At 31.3% G+C, this 21,952-nt stretch overlaps 1 protein-coding gene and 1 non-coding gene across 9 annotated transcripts in view; both read left to right on the top strand.

The window, feature by feature from the left end:
• The window catches only part of ITGB3BP (integrin subunit beta 3 binding protein), a 53,001-nt gene that overhangs the window by 10,207 nt on the left and 20,842 nt on the right, over positions 1–21,952 (top strand). For 7 of the 8 annotated variants that reach the window (XM_025052033.1, XM_025052034.1, XM_025052030.1 and 4 more), the window contains exons 3-5: positions 1,292–1,410; positions 8,267–8,402; positions 16,209–16,275. In XM_025052033.1, coding sequence (XP_024907801.1) covers positions 1,333–1,410; positions 8,267–8,402; positions 16,209–16,275 — 281 coding nt within the window. In that variant the 5' untranslated portion in view covers positions 1,292–1,332. The remainder of the gene's footprint in view (positions 1–1,291; positions 1,411–8,266; positions 8,403–16,208; positions 16,276–21,952) is intronic. The other variant, XM_006919272.3, reaches the window with a different exon arrangement.
• LOC112485829 lies at positions 15,437–15,555 on the top strand. Its single transcript, XR_003048580.1, has one exon. It is a non-coding gene; the product is annotated as a 5S ribosomal RNA (ribosomal RNA).

Below are 21,952 nucleotides of genomic sequence, written 5' to 3'. Positions count from 1 at the left end.
TCAGGCAAACTCAGTAGGCATGCTACTAGAAGGAATAGCAGTTCAGTTTTGCGGGGGAGGTTTGCTGATTATTCCCATGGCCTAAGCTTGTTTTATCTCTTAGAGACAAGGCTCCTGCCATTAGGAGATTTTATAGCTCTCTGCCTCCCTCTCCTACCCTTCCTTCTTCCTTCCTTTTTACAATGGAAATTTTCAAACGTATAGAAAAATAGAGAAAATAATATAATGAACCCTCATATTGCTATGATCCGGCTTCAACAATTATTAACATTTTGCTAATTTTGTTTCATTTATTTATGTTTACACATTTGTATATGGATATACAGTCATGCACCACATAATGACATTTCTGTCAACAATGGACCTCATATACAACGGTGATTCCTTTAAGTTATAATGGAGCTGAAATATTCCTATTACCTAGTGATGTAGCCGTCATACCATCACAGTGCAATACATTACTCACTTATTTGTCATGATGGTGGTGTAAACAAACCTACTATGCTGCCAGTCTTATAAAAGAATAGCACATACAATTATGTACAGTACATTAAACGACTATGTTACTGGTATATGTATTCGCTAAACTTTTATTGGTATTTTATTTTAGAGTATACTCTTCTACTTATTATAAAAAAAGTTTGCTATAAGAGTATACCGTGTTATGCCAGCAGCAGCCTCATACATTTCATCTTTACCTCATCTCTTGATTGCATCGTTTTTTTCTTGCACGTGATTTACTTTCATTCTTGTTTTGTACAGTAACATGCTGTACAGGCTTATAGCCTGGGACCGATAGACTATACCATATTGCCTAGGTATGTAGTAGGATATACCATCTAGTTTTATATAAGTACACTGATGTTTGCACAAAGGCAAAAATCGCCTAACGACACATTTCTCAGAACACATCCCTGTCATTAACTAGCACATGACTGTCTGTACATGTGTATATATGTGTTTGAGTCTATATATTTTTTCATGAAATATTTTACAAGTCCCAGACATGTCATTTCATCAGAATATTCTTTAGTATGCATTTCTAATAGGTAATGACTTCTTTCCTAACTGCAATGTCATCATACCTTACAAAATTAACAGTAATTTCTTGATAATATTTTTCACCCAGTTTATATTCCTCTTTACATGGTTCTTACAAAATAGCTTTTGATTGTTGGCTTATTATAGGATCCAAACAAGGTTTACAGATTGTAATGGTTCTTATATATCTTAAGGCTTTTTAAATCTTTTAAAATCTCACTCTTTTTCTTGTAATTTCTTTTTTGAAAAGAACAGACATTGGCACCCTTCTTAACAATCAACTAGAAATGTATGGACTTATTTCTGGACTCTCAGATCAATTCCATTCATCTATGTGCCTGCCCTTATGCCACATTATATCTGATTACTGTAAGTTTTCTAAGTAAACAAAATGTTTTAATTACTGTAAATTTGAAATCAGGAAGTGTGAGTCCTCCAACCTTGTCTTTTTTTTCCAAGATTGCTTTTGCTATTCTGTGTCCTTTGCAATTCCATATGAATTTTAGGATTACTTTGTCAATTTCTGAAAAACAGGCATTTGGAATTTTCATAGGTATTATACTAAATCTGCAGATTAGTTTGGGGAATTTGCTGTTTTAACATTAGTAATTCCTCCAAACTGTGAAAACAGAATATATTTCTATTTATTTTCTTTCATGTTTTTCAACAGTTTTGTAGCTTTGAGTATACAAGTCTTATGCTCTTTGAGTTAAATTTATTACTAAGTATTCTTTTTGATGCTAATGTGAATGTTTATATAATTTCATTTTAGATTGGTCATTGCCAGTGTATTGAAATACAGCTGATTTTTGTATATTGATCATATGTTCTGCAATTTTGCCGAATTTGTGTATCAGCTCTAATTTTTTTCATAGATTATTTAGGACATTCTAAACATTGGATAATGTCACTTGCAAATATAGGTAGTTTTGTTTCCAATCAGATGCATTTTATTTTTTTCTCTTACTTATTGCCCTGACTAGAACCTCAAGAACACTGTTGAGTAGAAGTGGCAAGAACAAATGTCGTCTTGTTCCTGATCTTGGAGGAAAAGCATCCATTCTTTTACTATTAAATATGATGTTAGCTATTGATTTTTCCAAGATGTCTTTTATCGGGTTGCGAACGTTCCTTTCCATTCCTAGTTTGTTGAGTATTTTTATCATGAAAGGATGTTGGATTTTCGTCAAATGCTTTTTCTGCATCTACTGAGATGACTGTGTGGGTTTTTTCCTTTATTCTGTTAATATGATGCATTACATTGATTGGTTTTTCTATGTTGAACCAACCTTGCATTCACAAGATTAGTCTTGCTTGGTCATAATGTATAATCCTTTTTATTTGCCTCTGGTTTTGGTTTGCCAGTGTGTTGAAGATTTTTGCATATATATCCATCATGGATATTGGTCTGTAGTTTTCTTTTTTTGTGATTTATTTGTCTAGTTCTGGTATCAGAGTAATGTTGGCTTTCTGTAATGAATTAAGAAGTGTTACCTATTTTTTAAGAGAGTTTTAGAAAGATTGTTGACAGTTCTTTAAACATTGGTAGAACTCACCAGTGAAGCCTCTGGTCCTGACTTTTCTTTATTAAAAATTTTTTTTACTATTAATGCAGTCTCTTTCTTTGCTACTAATGTATTCTGATTTTCCATTTCTTGTAATATCATAGCTATAAGGTAAAAGCCAAACACATAAAGCTTCTGGAAAGAAACATATCTTGCAGACCTTAGAGTAGGCAAAATTTCATACAACACAAAAATACTAACCAGAGGAAAAATAGTTGATACATTAGATTTTATCAAAATTAGAAATTCCTGTTTATCAAAAGAGAACATTAAGAAAACAATTGGGCAAGCCATGGATTAAGAATAAAATATTTTTCATGCATTTATCTGATAAAAGACTTGCATCTAGACTATATAAATAAACAATAAAAAAGACAGTGCAAGAAAAGTGTATAAAAACTTGAACAAACACTTCACAAAAAAATATTTAAATGGATAAATATCACATGAAAAGTATTCAACATCATTAATCATTGGAAATAACAACTTAAAACCACAAAGGGATACCATTCCCACCCACTAGAATAGCTAAATAATGACAAAACAGATGGTTTTTGTTTTTTGGGGTTTTTTTTGAAAAAAAAGAAAACACTAGAATAACTAAAACAACACTAAAGATTGGTGAGGTTGTGGAGCTGCTGAGACTCTGATTTATTGATGGGAATTTAAAATGATATAAACACTTTAGAGAACGGTTTAGCTTTTATTTTATATACAGAAAATAAATATCTGTATCTATATAGATATTTATAGATATCTATCCTATAACCTAGCAATTTTGTTCCAAGGTTTCCCAAAGAAATAAAATATATCCACGAAAATACATGTATAAGAATGTTCTTAGCAATTTAATTTGTAATAAGTAAATCATAATAAATGAACTTAATTTATAATAAGTGAATAATTTTCAAACTGGAAATACCCTAAATGTCCTTCAGTAGGAGAGAAGGAAAACAAATTCTGCTATATTTATGCAGAGGAATACTACTCAACAGTTAAAAAAACAAAACAAAACATTACTACCACACACAACAACACAGAGGATCTCAGAAACATGTAGAACAAAAGAAGCCAAACACAAAAGTTATGTACTTAATTTCTATAAAGTTCAAGAATAGGCAAAACTATCTGTGGTTATAGAAATTAGAAAGTGATTTTCTCTGGACTGGAATTTGAGTGGGACTACAAGAGAACCTTCTAGGTTGATTGAAATGTTCTATACCTCGGGTGGTAGTTGCATCAGTGAATACAATTGTCAGAATGCTTCAAGTTGAACACTTAAGATATGTGCATTTTATTGTATGTAAGTCATAAATAGACAAAAATATATTTGAGATTGAATTCACTTTATATTCTGAAAAATATGAGGACATATGAAGGCATGATAGGAAACAGCCCTGAAAATATATAAAACTTCTTAAAGATTAGTATGAGAGAATACTAATGAAATAGTAATATCTTTAATATTCAGATTAATACTTTAATATCTTAAAATTATGGAACAATAATAAGCGCAAATAAAAACACTAGTGTATCAACTTTTTAGCCAATTAAAAAAATTACTTGTTAAAATTTTTTTATCAAAGTAAAATTTATTGTGAAATTCACAGATTGTTAGTGTACAATTCAGTGAATTTTAATAGATGCGTTCCCCTGTATATTAAATACACAGTTAAGAAATTGAACATTTCTGTCACCACAGATCTAATATATTGGCTGTATTCTTTCCCTGCTCTCCCTATAACATCACTGAAGTAAGTGCAAAATACTTTTATTCTCCATAATTACCATTAAAAATAACAGCAAAACTCCAAGATTACTAGAACTATTAAGGATGATAATTGTGGCAACTGATCAGAAGTTAGTAGATATCTAGGACTCTTCTAGGAACTCTAGGCCCAAGTTGTGAAAAGTTTCTGAGACAGCTAATATTTAGTCTTCTCATGTAAATTCCATAATTAGTACCAGTAATGCATAATAATATCTTAGGTGAGATAGATGTTCCAATAACCTAATTAGCCAGTATAAATTTATAAAGAATTATCTCCCTTTTGCTGCCCTAACTTTTCTTTTGTTTCTGGTTGTCCAAATACAGTACAGTACTATAGTACCTGTATTTTAAATATTTCAGTGATAGCATAGGCTGGTAGTTCATAATAATAACAGATCCTTTATATCCCAAATTTGTTACTGAAAAAACCCTTAGTACTTTTTAGACTGTTTATAATAGGTAAAAATAAATTTCAGGCATCTTTTTGGTAGAATATGCTTTAAACAAGGTGATGAAGCAAGCTACAATTTGTGAAAGATATTGAAGGAGAACATCATATATATTTGAAATTATGGAGAGAGCATTCATTTCTTTCTTTCTTTTTTTTTTAGGTAGAAAAATCAATGCCCTAACCTTATGTCATGAATGTACAAAGTTTGACCTTGTTACAAAAAGTATAATGGCATTTGGACTAATTATAGAATTTTTTTTTAGCGATGGTATTAAATATCTCTAAGGAGTCAGTAAATATTATAAGCAGTTGTAAATTATTAAAGTAGTTGTGACTTATCTGATATCTATTTTCTTACATTTTGTTTACATCCTGAATTCTTTGCCTTCTCTACTCAGATCTTTTTTCACTTTTTCTTCCTCTTTTTCTAAAGTATCTGGTAGGTAGCACTTATCATTGCTGAGTGAGAAGAATGCTAGGCTTCTCAGTTAATAGTTCAGTCTTCTCTTAAATCCAGGTCCTCTAAACTTCTGTTGTGGGAGACTCATCAGTGCTCAAGACCTTCAATGTTTTGCAGATGGTAGAATGGAAATTCTTAGATGAATTCTAGGGTCACTTTCAAGCATCTTCAAAGTTTAAAAGTTAGAGGATCTTGATAAAACTTTGAGAGGAAAAAACTTAGAGATGTAAGATTATGCTTTGTGTATATCAGTAGGCAGTTATATAAAAATGGTATTTACTGAAGGTCATTTAGTGGGTTAGTAGGAAAAGGTAGATTTTCTTTTTCCCTCTAAGTATAGTAATTGTAGACAAACATTTTTCTTTTAACCAACACAGATGACCAAAAACAAGAAAGCAAAAGAGAAGCCTAACTATTTTTAAGGTGAGGGAAGAGAAAAATGTACACACACGCACACACAGACACACACACACAAAGACTTATTTTATGAAAGCTAGAAAATTGTTTTCAAGGAGAAATGTATGATCTACAGTTACAATGTTTAGATATTTGGCAATTGGAAAAAATAATTTTTTGGTGAGAATAGGAAAACAGATTGACATAAATGTACATTAGGGTAGTGACTTTCATTTCTTGTACATACACAGTGAAATAGTTTTGGGCAATAAATTCTTGGAAAAGTAGGGTAGGATTGGTTAAATGTCATAGTTTATGACTGAATACATATAAACAGGTGAAAACTCAAGATGGAGAGGTAATAATAACCACCTGATAAAGAGACTTAAAACTCATTCACCCTACAAAAAAGATTGCTTTAGAGTTGTAACTTGATATTATAGTTTGATTTTTTTTAAAGATATTGGTTATATTTGGGGCTACTGTGGGTACATAAAGAATGGAATGCTTTTTGTTCCTTTAATACAAAGTATTTATCATTTTTAAAAAGTCTTAACTATAAAAAAAATTGATGCCATAGATTTACCAAAATTATTGAGAAATTTGACACAGCCACTATTTCTGCCATGGTGTCTTAAAAATAAAGAATAGTTGACAATGGAGAATTACATAACTATTGCAAGACAGCTACCAAGCTAAAATTCAGTTCTACAATATTGTCAACATATCCTGAACCTTCAGACCTTTCGTTTATCCCCTAAATCCACCATAGGATGTCTAGATTTCAGGTTTTTCATGCCTTTTACTTTCACGTACCTAAGCCTCACTTCTCCCCGTCACAGGAATCATTCTGTGAGATCACTGCAGCCCACTTTGATTTTCCATCTCCTCTTAATTTTTTTAGCACACATCTTCCCTTAAGACCTCTTCTCTGCTCTCAATGAGTCCCAAACAATTTGTTCTATTTGTACACATTAGTTAGCAAATCCTGGGAGATTCATAAGCATTATAGAAAAAAAGTTTAAAGGGAATTCAGAAGAGCAAAGAATTAATAGTATGATAATTGGGTGTTTGGAAGAAGTGGATTATGAATGAGGACCTAAACCAAAGAAAGACTAGATTCTGGAGAACTAAGAGAGAGAGAGAGAGCTGAGGCCCAGATGCATATAGCCTAGTGACTGGGATTACAGGTGTCATTTAATATTGGATGAATGCACTAATGGACAAATGAATATATTCTGTTTAGAGTGACTTGGCCAAGTTTATTGGACTGTTCCTTTTAAGTCATTTATTTATCACATTTTTTAAAATAAATGTATTTATTTAAATTAGTTTCAAGTATACAGTACCTTGGTTAGACATCTATATAGTTCATAAAACAATCCCCGCATTTGCTCCCTCCCTCCCCTGGCCCTCCACCTAGCCCTCATATTAATGCTAACTGCATTCCCTATGCCGTGCTCCCCATCCCCGTGACCATCCATCAGCTACTAATTTGCACTTCACTCCATTCTCCCAGCCCCCGACCCCTCTCCCCTCTGTCCATCATCAGATTGTCCACTATATTTGTGAGTCTGTTTTTGATTAGTTTGTTTTCTTTGTTCCTTAGATTCTGCATATAAGTGAAATCATATGGTATTTATCTTTGTCTGACTTATTTCACTCAGCATAGGAACCTCTAGGTCCATCCATGTCATTGTAAATGGTAGGATTTAATTTTTTTTTTTAATGGCTGAGTAATAGTCCATTGTACATATGAACCATAATTTTTTTATTCAATCATCTGTTGATGGGCATTTAGGTTGCTTCCATATGTTGGCTATTGTAAATTGTGCTGCCATGAATATTGGGGTGCATAGATCTTTATGAATTATTGTTTTGGTCATTTATCACATTTTTGAGTTCTATGGTACAAAGATGAAGAAATGATATTTGTTTTCAGGAACTTAAGTTCTAATGAGACAGAGAAAAATGTAAAAAAATTTGGCAACTCCAATAGGAGGTATGCACAAGGTCTATGGGAACACAGAGGAGGAAGTTGCAGAGAGGATTTCTGTAGGATAGGCCAAACTCTCAAAGATTTTAAATTCCATACTCAATTGTTTGAACATTATTTTGGTTATCAGTAAGACAAGACACTGACAGAGCAACTTTGGAAGGTTTAGGACAATACTAATACTTCCTAAGATTTTCTCGTGGGTTTTAATAAGAGACATTTTTTGAGAGTTTCTCTGGCCTAGCCCCATAATTCAGGTTCAGCCAACAGCAAAAGTCAGGATGTAATTGGGAGAGTCAGCCATCTCTAAGTTTTTAGGAAATACCATCTCATAAGGTAGTAACCCTTTAATGTTAAAATGTCCTAAATATCAAATTGAGATGCCCTAATTAGTGTGGTGACCTGAAATATGTATATAACTTTAAAAAAATAATGTTCACTTTGAAGGTGATAATTGAGTAGATTTAAAATCTGAAAGAGAGGAAAAGGAAAAGAGTATTGGTTGAATTTTGTGAGTTTTCAAAGGCATTTTCAAAGATATTTAACTAAACAAGTAATTTTGTCCCAAATTAATATTTATTTCCAGTCATTTGATCCTTCAGAAATTACAAGGAAGAGAAGTATTACAAATTATTCTCCAACAACTGGAACCTGTCGAATGAGCCCATTTGCATCTCCCACAAGCTCTAAAGTACAAGAGTACAAAAATGGACCATCAAATGGTTAGTCGAGCCTTCTTTTTCATTTACTGTAATATTTTTCTAGTTCTTGGTTAAATCAAAATTGTAATTTAGTAATATATGGATCCTGCTGCAGCTGATTTTTTTCTTCTTAAAGACTTCAGAGAAATGGCTAGAATATAGGTATTACTTTGGACGTAAATGTAAACTTTTTAGGGACTTATTTTAAAATGCTCCTACAGACTTTGTTCTCTCACTGTCCTATCCATTAAATAGAAATTATGGCCTGACTGCCTTCAGCTACTATCAATTATAATGGTTACAGATACGCCTCGTAACAAGCTATCCATCATATACATAAATTAAAGGGCACATAATTCAGGTACAACTGCACTACAGTTTAAGATTGATACTTCTAAATGTTATTTTATACATGTTGTGCATTTAGTTTTATCCACACTTTGTGTATCTTTATATGACTACTTTTATTTATTATATTTCATTCCCTTTTTTCCTTTACTATTTTAAACGCATTTGCACAAGGTTTGTAGAACTTTCCAAAAGAGATTAACCTAATTTTAAAATGAAATTATTTTAAAACATTGTTAGTTTAAATTTGATCATACGTATTTCTTGTTCTCTGGTTGTTTATTACTGAACTATTTATTTAAAAGATATAGAAATCTGGATTTCATAGATTTAATTTTTTAATGTTGGAAAAGTTTATGAATCAGTGACATGTTAAGTTTCTGTAATGTAAAATTTTAAGTAGACTCAATTTAATAAACTATATTTTGGATATGCTGTGATTAGCCTAATTCATATTTTATTGTTTCACATTTGAGCGCTAAGCATATACTTGAAGCTACACAGAAACAAAGAAGTCTTCTCATTTTACTTAATTTATTGTAATGAAACCCATAATGAGATCTCAAACTTTTGAATGACTTATTTTACTCTAATCAAATGTTTTTTATCTTCAAGTTATCACTATTAGATTTGCTTTCACAAAAATGTATGAAGATGTATACATTTTCTTCAAGTTCTGTCATTGTTTTTTATACACTTGATATATCTTTTATTAAAAATTCAAAATTAGTGCCTTAGAGATGGCACATTTCTATACTAAAATGTGAATAGATTTTAAGTGGATATGTACTCAGTTTCCACATTGAAATTAAATATGGACTTAAGGGAACATTCCTTTTGCCCATAAAAAGATTGGTCACATGATTCCAGTCGACATTTAAGTGGATAATTATCACAGATTATAATACTAAGTTAGCTCTTTTTTAAAAAGTCATATAGCAAGGTTCCTGGGGAGCTGGTAATATTCTATTTCTTAATCTATATTATGGTTACACTGGTTCACTGTAATTATTCATTAAATTATACATGTGTATTTTATATACTCATATATGTGTGTGTATATATGTATATATATATATTTTACATACAGATATATATTTCAAAGAAGAAGAATTCCATGTAGGCTCTTATGTCATATTGTCATCTTACACATGTTTTAGAAATAAGAAAGCCTGACTTATGAAATAATTTAAGTTCCAAATGAAGTCATAACTTCTGTTAACTATCCTCACTTTTTAAATATTGTACAAAACATGAGGTACATTTTAAGTAAGCATTTTTATCTAACATTTCAAGAACATTTTAGGTACTACTCACTTCCCATCACACTTAGGATTTAATTCAGAACGTTATCATGACTTTTAAGGCCTTACATCATCTAATATTAAAGCATATCATCTGCCTCTTTTTTACTACCCTTCCCATGTTTACACTATGTTAGCCACTTTTATTTTCTTGCTATTTGTCAATCATGCTGAACCCCTTCCCACCACAAGGTCATTACACTTGCAGTTCTCTCAGTCTGGAATATTCTTCCTCCAGGTATTTATATGAACTTTATATATATAGCTGAACCATGTACTGTATGAAGAGATGACAATATTAAATTTAAATCCATTTGTAGTTATAAAAGGAAGAAATATCTAGTTCTTAGTCTTCCCTCTACTTAGACTCTGCATGGGCCAAAAATAGGGTGACTGGTTCCAGCTCATACATTTAATTAAGATACACACACACACACATACACACACACACACACACACACACACACACACACACATTTATTTATCACCATTTATATTTATTATATTTATATATATTTGTGTGTATATATTATTATATCGTTGCCCTCTTCTACCCCTTAGCAAATTTTTCCAAACTGTTAATGCTTTTCAGAGAACAGGAAGGATGGTAATTTTTTTCCTTTCTTTGCTCCCAAGAATGCATCAGACTTATTTTTTTAATAATATTGAAGGATAAACAACAAATTCATATAGTCAGAGTGTATACTTATAAATTAAACAGTCGATATGTAGAAATCACCCAGACTTTAGCAATGTAACAGCACAGAGAAATAAAAGATGGAGAATATAGTAAAACAGTGAAGAGAAGTGATGGATAGAATAAGAAGCTCCAATGTATGTCAAATAGGAGTTCCACAAGGAGAAAATAGAATGGGGCAGAGGCAGTTTTCTAAAATATAAGGACTATCGGTTTTTCATAATTAAGGAAAGAGGAATTTCCAGATTAGAATAAAATGGCTGGTCTGAGCAGGACGAATTAAAACAGATCCACACCTAACCGTATCGTGCTAAACTCTACAACATCAGACACCAAGAGAAAATTTTAAAGGCAGCCAGAGGAAAAAACATATTACCTACAAGGGAATGACAAAGTGATAGATTTCTCTTTATTATCAATAATCTACAGCAGGAAATGGAATAATAATACCATCTAAAAGTCACAGCTGAAATTTTTTATTCAGGAAGTGAAGATGAAATAAAGATATTTTCAGACCAAATCTAAGAATTTACCATTCACAGATCCTCCCGTGAAAGGACTACTAAAGAATGTACTTCTATAAGAAGCAAATGGAGCCTCAAGTAAAGGATGGAATGTAAGGAGCAATGATGAAAAAGTAAATTAGCAAACAAATTGGTAAATCTAATTATACATTTAGTGACAAAAATATGATTATAAGTTTGCTGACCAAAAGCAAAAAGAACAATTTGGGGTGGGAGTGTGGGGTAAAAATTAATAATAGACCATAATAATAGCATGGAAGATAAATGGATCAGAAAAGAGTTAGTATTTTAAGGTTCTTGTAATTTTCAGGGAGCAGATAGAATATCTGTAAATTGACTTTTTAATTGTGTTTTTACTTGTAAAATGGGGAATTAATAATATCTACTTCAGAATCGTTGTGAGAACTAAATGAAATAATATACAAAAAGGACTTAGAATAGTGTCTGACATATAGTAAGGTTCAATACATATTTTAGTTATTTTTATTAATATTATTATTTCGACTTTAAGCCATAGGACAAGTAAATGTAAAAGGACAGAAAAAGAAAACAAAGTAATTATTAGCTTTTAAATGAAACTAATAGTTGACGTAAGAATATTAATGTGAACGTAGACCAAAACAGACTTTAGGGCCAAAAGGCTTTATTAACGATAATGGGAATCTTTACATAATTAGAGAAAGAAAGACTTAACACCAGAAAAAGTATCTTCAGCCTCCGTGCATGTAAAACAAAAACTCAAACAAAACATGATGAAATAGTGTAGAATTATAAGGAGAAATTCACAAATCCCTAACCATGGTAGGAAATTTTAAACTACCTCTTTCATAAATCAATGGAATGGATAAAAAGGAAGGATGTAGTTGAACACAACTAGCAAATTTGATATAATGAGCTGTTGTCAAACAAAGGTAATATTCAGCATACAATAAAGCCCATAATTCCATCATACTAAAATTTGCTATCACACAGATCACATTCCCTAACCAAAATTTTGTGCAATTAAGAATCAATAATAAAAAGCAATCCTCATGAGTTTAGGAACCAAAAAACTTCTAAATAATTCACTGATCAGAAAAATCATAATGGAAACTACAAAATACTAGGAATTGAATGATAATGGAAATATGTCTGCACTTAGAGGAAAAATTTATACCTAAATACTGCATTATATCAAAACAATTTCTAGTGGAAAATTTATACTTAAAATGCACATATTCAAAATGGAAGAGTAATTGAAACTGAGACAAGCATTCAACTGAAAAAGAAAGAAAAAGAACAATAAAATGAATCTGAAAAAGCAGACAATAGTAAATGATATAAACAAATTATTGAATAGAAAACAAGAGATGATGTTAAAGAAAAGCAACAAAATCAAAAGTGGGTTCTTTAAAAAGAGTAATCAAATGGTAGGCCTCTGGCAAGACTGATTTTTTTAAATGGGAGAAGGAACAGACTATATATATTTTAAAAGAGCTGATAAACTACTGTTTGAATATACGATGTGCAATTTGAAATATGTGAGCCAAATACTTCTTAATGTCCACGATCTAATCTGGGTGAAAGAATTTAAAACTTATAATTCTGTTGTTGCTTCTCAAATATTAATGTTTTAGTAAGGAAAAAGCAGTTCCAATTTTCTCATTGATACTTTTCTACTCAATGATATAGATAATACCTAAGATACTTATATTTTCTTCCATAAGACTCAGTAAAGGTATTTTGAATTTTAAAAAAAGTACTGTTAACATTGTTATTTTTCATGAATTTATCCTCTAAAGAACCTCTAAATTGAACCTCTAATTGAACCTCTAAAGAGATTCTTCATTCTCAACTCTTGCTTACTAATATAAAATTGGTTAATTAAAAGAATAACAGGATCCCATTTCTCCTTTAGCCTACAATCTCCAACTTGATCTGGCAACAGCTGTTGAGAAAAGTTGCTAACTAGTACGTGACACCTTAGACAGATCATTTGAACCTTTCTGGGTCAAGGTTTTTTCAAGTTTATGACTTTTGGTTTGGGACCTAATGATGCCTGAGATGTGTGCCAGCTGTAAAGTATAAGTATCTAGAAGCAGCATGATACCAGCCTAAACTTGTTTGAAATTCAGATTAATCTATTAATAAATAAGCATAGCATTCTGGTTAAGAGCACAGTCTTTGCAGTCAGATGGTTGGGTTTATATCCTGACTCTACCACTTACTAGCTTTAGGGCCTGGGATAAATTAAGTAAACCATTCTGTTCCTCTATTTCCTCATCTGGAAAGTGGGAATAAGAGTTACTACTTCAGAGTTGTGCAGATTAATTAATTAATATATGTCGCATTTAAAACCATGCCTGGCACTAAAATTACTGTCATAAGTGTTAGCTGTTATCATCCTCATCGATTGTACTTCTCTACATGTTATGATCTGTTGAAAATTATCTTTGTTAGTTAAGAACGGAGTCCCTGGAGCCTTACCAGAAAGTCCAAATACAATTTTAAATGTCCAGATTAGGTGGTGGTACAGTGTTTTTGCAAAATTGCATTTAAAGGGAGTCAAGTACAGAACTGTTTCTTATGTATAACCTAGAGAGAAAAAAAATATAGAGTCCACAGCCCTTTAGCTTGCGTTAATTGCTAATGAATGGAATGAAATAACAGAAAGTAATTATTAAGTAACTGGAAGACTCTTAATGATATATTAGTGTCTACTCAACAGTCTTTGATAATTGATCCAAGTGTTATTCTTAGAGACATTAAAATTTCTCTTATTTAACAATTGAAAGTCTATTAAAAACATAACTTCTTCCGTGAAAAGATTGAGATTAATGCTATTGGTTACATTTTGTAGGATAGATCTTGACTAATCTTGTACAATAATGTTTAGAAATGCATTGAACAACTGGTGAAAATTCAAATAAACCTTTCTTTTACTATTTCTCACTTAACATTACTGACTGCTGGTGCTAAAATATGAAAATTAATTACAAAGGAACAGTAATTTTAATATTTAATCGTGAAGTTTTATTGAATGCAGAAGGCATAGTATAAAATTTAGGAAATTAGTGCTAATTTTCAGAAATAAAGGTTTAATATGTACTGTGGATTTTCATTTGTGGTTTTCTATAAAACGTACATTCCCAGCTTGATTTTTTTTTTTAGAGACAGATTTTAATAAATTTATTTCCTCAAAAGTTCTCTAAAATCAAATATTGTTACCTTTTACCCTTCTATTTTTTGTTAAATAAACTCAATCATATTAATAAATTTTGTTTGGAATTTAAGGACACAGACAAGTCAAATAATAAAAACTTAATAAACAAGTAGCTAGTACTTTAACAAAATTTCTAAATCACAGATTTTCTTTTTATCATTAACATGTATTTTGAGATAACAGTTTAGTTACAATATAATTTTTTTGAGAGAAGGTATAAGGTTCAAAGTAATAATAAAGGAAATTATTATTAATCAGTTTCTGAACAAACTTAATGGAATTATAAATACCAGTGCATAGAAAATATACTTTAAATAAGCTTTTCTTCTAGTAATAGGAGAAAGTTAAGATCAATGAAATAAAAATTAAATGAAGAAGAAAATCTAAACCAGGATTGGAAAGTCTGTTCCAGACAATATATTTCTTAATATGTTAATAAATTACATTTGAAAATTTAAATTGCTTTCATGTTATCTGTTATTTGGTTTCATCTGGAAGTATTGGATCCTCCTGCAGTATTATCGTAGAGCTGTACTGTTTAATACATGTAGATTGAGCATTTGGAATGTAGCTTGTCTGAATTGAGATGTGCTGTAAGTGTAAAATACCACATATCAAAGATTTAGTGTGAAAACAAGAATATTTATTATGTTATTAATAATTTTATATTGATCATATGTTTAAGTCGTAATATTTGGGGTATGCTGGGTTAAATGAAATATTAAAATTTATCTCACCTGTTTTCCCTTTTTTAAAAATTTTGCTAGTGGATTTTAAATTATATTAAATAGCTTATATTATAGTTCTGTTGGAGAGTGAGACAGTTTTTCATGGTACATTGTATCATTTTTTTAGAAAAATAATGAAAACATTGAGTAAATAATAGTTTCTGTACCAGTTGTTGAACAGACGGAACTACATAAAAATATGTAGCATGAGGAGGGTGTCATCATTTTTACATTTTAAAAAGTTATTTCTCAGTCTACGGCCATGCCACCCTAAACATGCCTGATCCCATCTGATCTCGGAAGCTAAACAGGGTCGGGCCTGGTTAGTACTTGGATGGGAGACCACCTAGGAAGACCAGGTGTTGTAGGCATTTAAAAAAAAAAAAAAAAAGTGATTTCTCAGCTGTTTTTCATTAGTAGTAAAGAGTTTAGGTTATTCATTCATTTGCTTGTTTATTCATTCAGTAAACATTTATCAAAGGCTAATGTACATAAAACACTGAGAATCTTCAACTGTGCAAATGTATCCTCAGATACTTATTATACATTGAATATGTTTCAAAGTGTAAAGTGTATATTGTATATAAAAGTACTGTAGAAGAAACAACTAAATGGTTAGCTCATTAAACAATTATTTACTTGACCACTAATAAGTGCAAACCTTATGTTCTGCTAAAGCTATAACATCAAACTTAAATTTCAACCCAGAACATATTCGAAGGATAACTTAGTTTCTCTAGTTTTCTCTTTAATATACTAAGCCACAATGGAAAATTTTTTCAATTGTTGTTTTTCTATATGATGTCATCATGAATAAAAAATAAGATTGGAAATGAAAAAAACAATAGCTATTGAAAAGTTATTCATAATAAAAATTTTTTCTGAGCAAATTTCAGGATACTTTTTCTTTTCCTACTTCCCTTTCATTTGTCTACACTTTTATTTTCTATTTAATTTGGCAATCTAAATTCTATTTAAAATTTGACAATTTTCCCTTTATGTTCTTTTTATTGCACATGTATAGGAAAGAGAAAAAAGCTGAATCATCTCAGTTTAACCAAAAGAAAGGAATCTACAACAAAAGATGATGAGTAAGTTTGTTTTTGAAATAATATACATGTCTTCAAAACAAAAGGGTCATATTTGTTAGTGATAATTTAAGAGAAATCATATCTTTGCAGAAATTAGTAAATGGAGTAAATAGTTATACCTGAGTTTTGAAGTATTCTTTCTTAAAGAAGAACTTTGTGATGTGTTTTGTAGTGATCATAAAATGAAGATAAACGATATCTTAATTTTAATACTCATTGAGCCCAGTTTTCCCAGCCTATACATAAGAAACCAGCTTAGGGTAAAACTGAGGAAAACACTTTACCTGATTTACATTATCTGGGAACATAATGCCTAACAAATAGTAGGTTCAAGAGCTAGGAACACAGTGAAGCCAGCAAAGTAAGGGATCTAGGGGAACTTAGAAGGCTTACATGCCAGCAACCAATCATTTTGATATTGGCCTGGCAATGGTGCCTTGAGTGAAATCATTATCTGCAGAAAGCCACTGCCTATGTATTCTGGAAGGAATAGTTATATCCACTGGGGCTAGAAAAATTGAATTAAACAGAACAGGGGTTAAATTTTCAAAGTAGTTTATATTTTCAGCTCATTTACCCTTTCAGCTGTATGTTCTCTGTGCCACACAATATGATGAAGTAGTAGAGATGAAGAAAATAGTTTCTGCCTATAGGGAACTTACAGTCTTATGATGTAAGTTAATATATCTTCCCAACTTAGAAGTGGGTTGTGGGTAATGTTTCAGAATGTTTTAAAATCATTTGAGTGGAACTCAGAATAAATTTTCCATACAAATAGTGTTGTAATTTGTGGTTACAACCTCTGGGGAATGTTTTTGGACAACAGTGATAACCATGTAAACAAGCCAGAAATACCTATTCTATTGCTCTCCCCCTGAATCAGCTCCACTTAAGCTATTCTAACTTTTTATAGTTTCTTCCCTTCCTTCTTCTTCTGACCCATTCACATGCTTATAGCTCTAGATTTTTAACAATAGCTCCTATATCAGTGAGCTTTTGAGTAGCAAGGCAGGAGCAAGAACCTTTGTTATGGGTCAATTAAGAATTTGCCTCTGGTTATTTAATTTCTCTCAATATTTCTAAAAATCCCAGTTATTATTGTATATCACTCTATGAGTTGGTATTAAAATTAGTGAATTTAAGTATAAGCCACAATATTTTATAATACATAAAAATTATGGGTTTCTAATTGTTTTTTTCCACTCATTGTAAAATTACTCAGTCTTAGTCAATAAAACCATTTTATTAGCTTCAATAATGAGTTCTTCATTTATTCCATTTATTTAGATTTCTTTATTATTTTGTGAAACCATTCCAAAAAATTGGATTTTTAAAATCTCAAACTGAACATTTCATATTTGTAAATCAATTTAAATGGTTCTAACCTTTTTTGTTTTGTTTGGCAATTGTGTAGGTTCGGGTTCTCCATAGAAGCTGAACCAATAGCATATATACATATACATATAATATTATATATTATTATATATTAACATATGTAATAATACTGTGTATGATATATGATATTAATATATTTAGTGCTAATAAAATATATTATTGTAGTAATTAATAATAATGGGTTGATAATAAAGTATATATAACTACATATATAGACAGATTTATTATGAGGAATTAGCTCATGCATTTATGGAGGCTAAGTCCCACTATTTACCTTCTGCTACCTGGAGACCCAGAAAGTCAGAAGTGTAATTCCAGTCCAAGTGTCAAGGCCTGACACCAGGGGAGTTGATGGTGTAAATCCCAGTCCAAGGGCAGAAGAGTGATGTCTTAGCTTAAACAGGCAGGCTGGAACCTGATTCTCCTTTCTTTCGCTTTTTGTTCTATTCAGACCCTCAATCGATTGGATGGTGCTGACCCACTTTGGGGAGAGCAGTCCCCTCTACTGAGTCAGTTGTTACTAAGTTGGTTGCACAGTGGGAATTTTCTAACTGCATCACTCCTTCTATTAGTTGGCCTTTTTTAAACTCGTGTGTTCATAGGGATATAGGATTTTTCCTTAAATTCCACCTTTCCATATTTGTACCCCTTCTCAGACAGTAGATCTCTGACTCCTAACAGCAGCAATATATTTACACCTTTGCTTAGTACTACAACATATACAAAATAGTTTCAGACTTCCTGCATTCAGCACTGTTAAAAAGAAACATGCAGAGCATTCAAAATTTGTTTGCATTTTTTTGTCTTTACTTGAAGGTATATGGTCAAATTACTATGTTCAAAACTGCTTGGATTAGTTTTTCGTTTGAAGAAGCATTCATTGAAGTAGTTCGGTTCTCTTGTTTCTGTTTGTATTCGATTTTAATTTTGTCTCTTATCTTTTTTTATTTAATTTTGTTTTTTAACTATGTAAAACGTCAACGTGGTTCCAAAAGTCAAAACATTACAAAAAAGTATTCTCTGAGAAGTGTTACTCCTTGCCCCATTCCTTCTACCTACTCTTGTAGGTAACCAAATTCATTAGTTTCTAGTTTACTGTTCTTACATTTATTTTTATAAACTTAAGCTGTTTTATTTATTTTTTCTCATTTCTCTTCTTATGCAAAGATGACATACAATGTATACTCTTTTTTACTTTTCTTTTTTCACTTATGACTATGTCCTAAAATCATTTTCAGTTAATCAACTTGGCAAGTTTTAATGTAAGAATTCTCTCAACAGGAAAATATAGTTCCATGCCTAGGTTAAAATTTTCTTCCCCCAGACAACAAGCAGTTAGTGACATGTCAATAAAGCTCACTTATAAATAAACACCTACACATTAATATTTTATGTGAACTTCCATATCCTTTATGCTCTGAAAGGAAAATATATAGTTCACTGCCACTGGCTTTTCTTCTTCTTGGCAGTTTGTTGCTGCTGCTGCTGCTGCTGCTGGCACACTATAAAAATGCAATAATGGTGCTTATCCTGTAAGATTTAGTCTCATTAAACTTTATTTTTAGATAATTGTAGGTTTACATGCCATTGTGAGAAGTAAAACACAGATCATGTGTACCCTTTTCCCACTTTCCTGACATAACATCTTTCAAAAACTATAATACAATATCTTAATCAAGAATTGACATTGACACAATCCATTGATCTTTATTCAGATTTGCTTTTTTACATGTACTCATTTGTGTGTGTGTGTGTATGTATTTAGTCCTATGCAATTTTGTCAGGTTTATATATCCACCACCGTAATAGTCAAGATACAGAACACTCCTGTCACTATAAGGATCCCTCCCTCCCATTGTATAAAGCTTATTTTTAATTACTGGCTTATTCTCTTCTAGGTGGAAGAGTAACTTTTTTAGATTTTTAAAAATTTTCTATGCTAACCCAAATAAAATCTTTCTAATAGTAATGAGTTATGCCAGAACTGGGTTTTGTTGTTTGTTTTTTATGTATACAATTAAAATGTGGTAAGTAACCAGAGTTCAGAATTCTGAGTTTCTCTTTACTGTATTTTAAGTATTGAATCGTGCAATGAGAATATTGACTTATAGATCACTTTCTGCTTTAATGAGGGCCTGTAGGGGGGAATTAGTTGAAAATGTTTATCAAAAACTTAGGATGAAGATATACTTATGTCTATATTCTGTAGGTGAACAAAGACTAAGAGAGAAACCAGTATTTACAGGAGATTTATTTTCAACTGTTTAAAATTTTCAATATGAAAGAATGAAAACTTTACCCCCAAAATTAGCAACAGGACAGGCATGCCCACTTTCACCACTGGTATTTAACATATTACTGGAAATTCTACCCAGAACAATTAGACAAGAAAAAGAAAGAAAAGGCACGCCATTGGAAAGGAAGAAATAAAACTATCTCTATTTGCAGAGGACATGATCCTATATATAGAAAATCCCAAAGAATGCCCAAGAAGCTACTAAAGCTAATAAATTCAGCAAAATTACAGGATACAAGATCAACACAAAAACCAGTTGTGTTTCTGTACACTTGCAATGAACAATTTGAAAAGGAACTCAGGATTCAATTTCCTTTACAGTATCATCTAAAAAAATAAAATATCTAGGAATAAATGTAACTAAAGAGGTGAAAGACTTGTACACTTGAAATTACAAAGCATTGCTGAGAGAAATTACAGAAGATTGAAATAAATTGAAAGACATTTTGTGTTCATGGGTAGTAAGAATTAATATTGTTAAGATGTCAATACTTCTACCCAATGTGATCTACAGATTGATTGTAAGCCATATAAAAATTCTAGCATTTGCTGAAATGGAAAATTCTGTCCTCAAATTCATATGAAACTGCATAGACGGACATTAAGGACACTATGCTATGTGACATAAGTCAGACAGAAAGACAAATACTGTATGATACCACTTACATGTGGAATCTAAAAAAAACAAACTTGTAAAAACAAAGAGTAAAATAATGGTTACTAGGGAATGGGGGAATAGGACAAATGTTTAAGAATACAAACTTGCAATGAGTAGGAAATAAGTCATAGAGATCTAATGTACAGTATTCAGCAGTCCCCAACCTTTTTGGCACTAGGGACCAGTGCTCCTATGAGAATCTAATGTCTAATGATCTGAAGTGGAGCTGAGATGGTGATGCTAGCTAGCATTGAGGAGCAGCTGCAAATACAGATGAAGCTTTGCTCACCCACTGCTTACCTCCTGTTGTGTGGTGCAGTTCCTAACAGGCCACGGACCAGTTACTGGGGACCCCTGCAGTTTAGTGGATATAGACAACAATATTTGTATTGTAATCAATAAACTTGCTAAGAGACTAGGACTTAATTATTCCATCCAGGGAGAAAGCTTTTGAGAGCATAATGGGATGAATAGACCTAAACACTGGAAAAAATTTTTTTAACAGGGAGTGTCATTTTTTATATTGTCTAGTTTTTAAAAAATTTAACCAATCTTTCTTAATAGAAAATGCTTTTAATTAACTTTGATTAATTAAAGATGTTCATAAAAATCACCTGGAAATACATATTTCTAGGCCACATTTAGAGATATTCTTCATAAGTACTTGAGTGCAACATGGTAATATGTATTTTTAACAGTTTTACTATGGAATTCTGATTCTAGTGGTGAGTTATGCTGTAAGAAATATTGTATAATGGCTATGAACATAGATCAAAAACACCTGGTTTCAGTCTTGACTGTGTCCCTTATTATGTAACCCTGATTAATACTTTCTTTGTCCTTCAGTTTTCATGTCTGTAAAGTTGAGATAATACCACAGAATGTTATTTTAAAGATAAAATTAGATATAGCTTGTACAGTAACAAGCACAGTGCTTTGAACTTTGAAAGAGCACAAAAAAGTTAGCAATTTATTCCATCGTTATAATCCAATTATCATCATCCAAAATAATCAATTTAGATAGAATTCAATAAATATTCAGTGACCTATTTACCTTTTTTAAATAAGACATAATATTGTGAAGATAAAGAAAAACCTGAGGATTTTATCTCTCTCATGTACATGTGACTTTTAGGTTTTTACCATACTACAGATACCATGCTAGGTAACTCAGGTTATAGCAGTAAATGAGGTAGAAAGTGACCTTGAGTTCATGGAACTTATAATTTGGTGAGAAAACAGATGTCAAACAATGGGAAATTGCAGAAAGAGGGAAATCAAGATCTTTAAAGGCCATTATCATGGATTTTAGAGGTTTCACCTCTTCT

Source organism: Pteropus alecto, unplaced genomic scaffold, assembly GCF_000325575.1.
Source record: "Pteropus alecto unplaced genomic scaffold, ASM32557v1 scaffold25, whole genome shotgun sequence".
Classification (NCBI taxonomy): domain Eukaryota; kingdom Metazoa; phylum Chordata; class Mammalia; order Chiroptera; family Pteropodidae; genus Pteropus; species Pteropus alecto.
The sequence above is the reverse complement of the archived record's forward strand: the minus strand, read 5'-3'. Positions and strand labels throughout refer to the sequence as shown.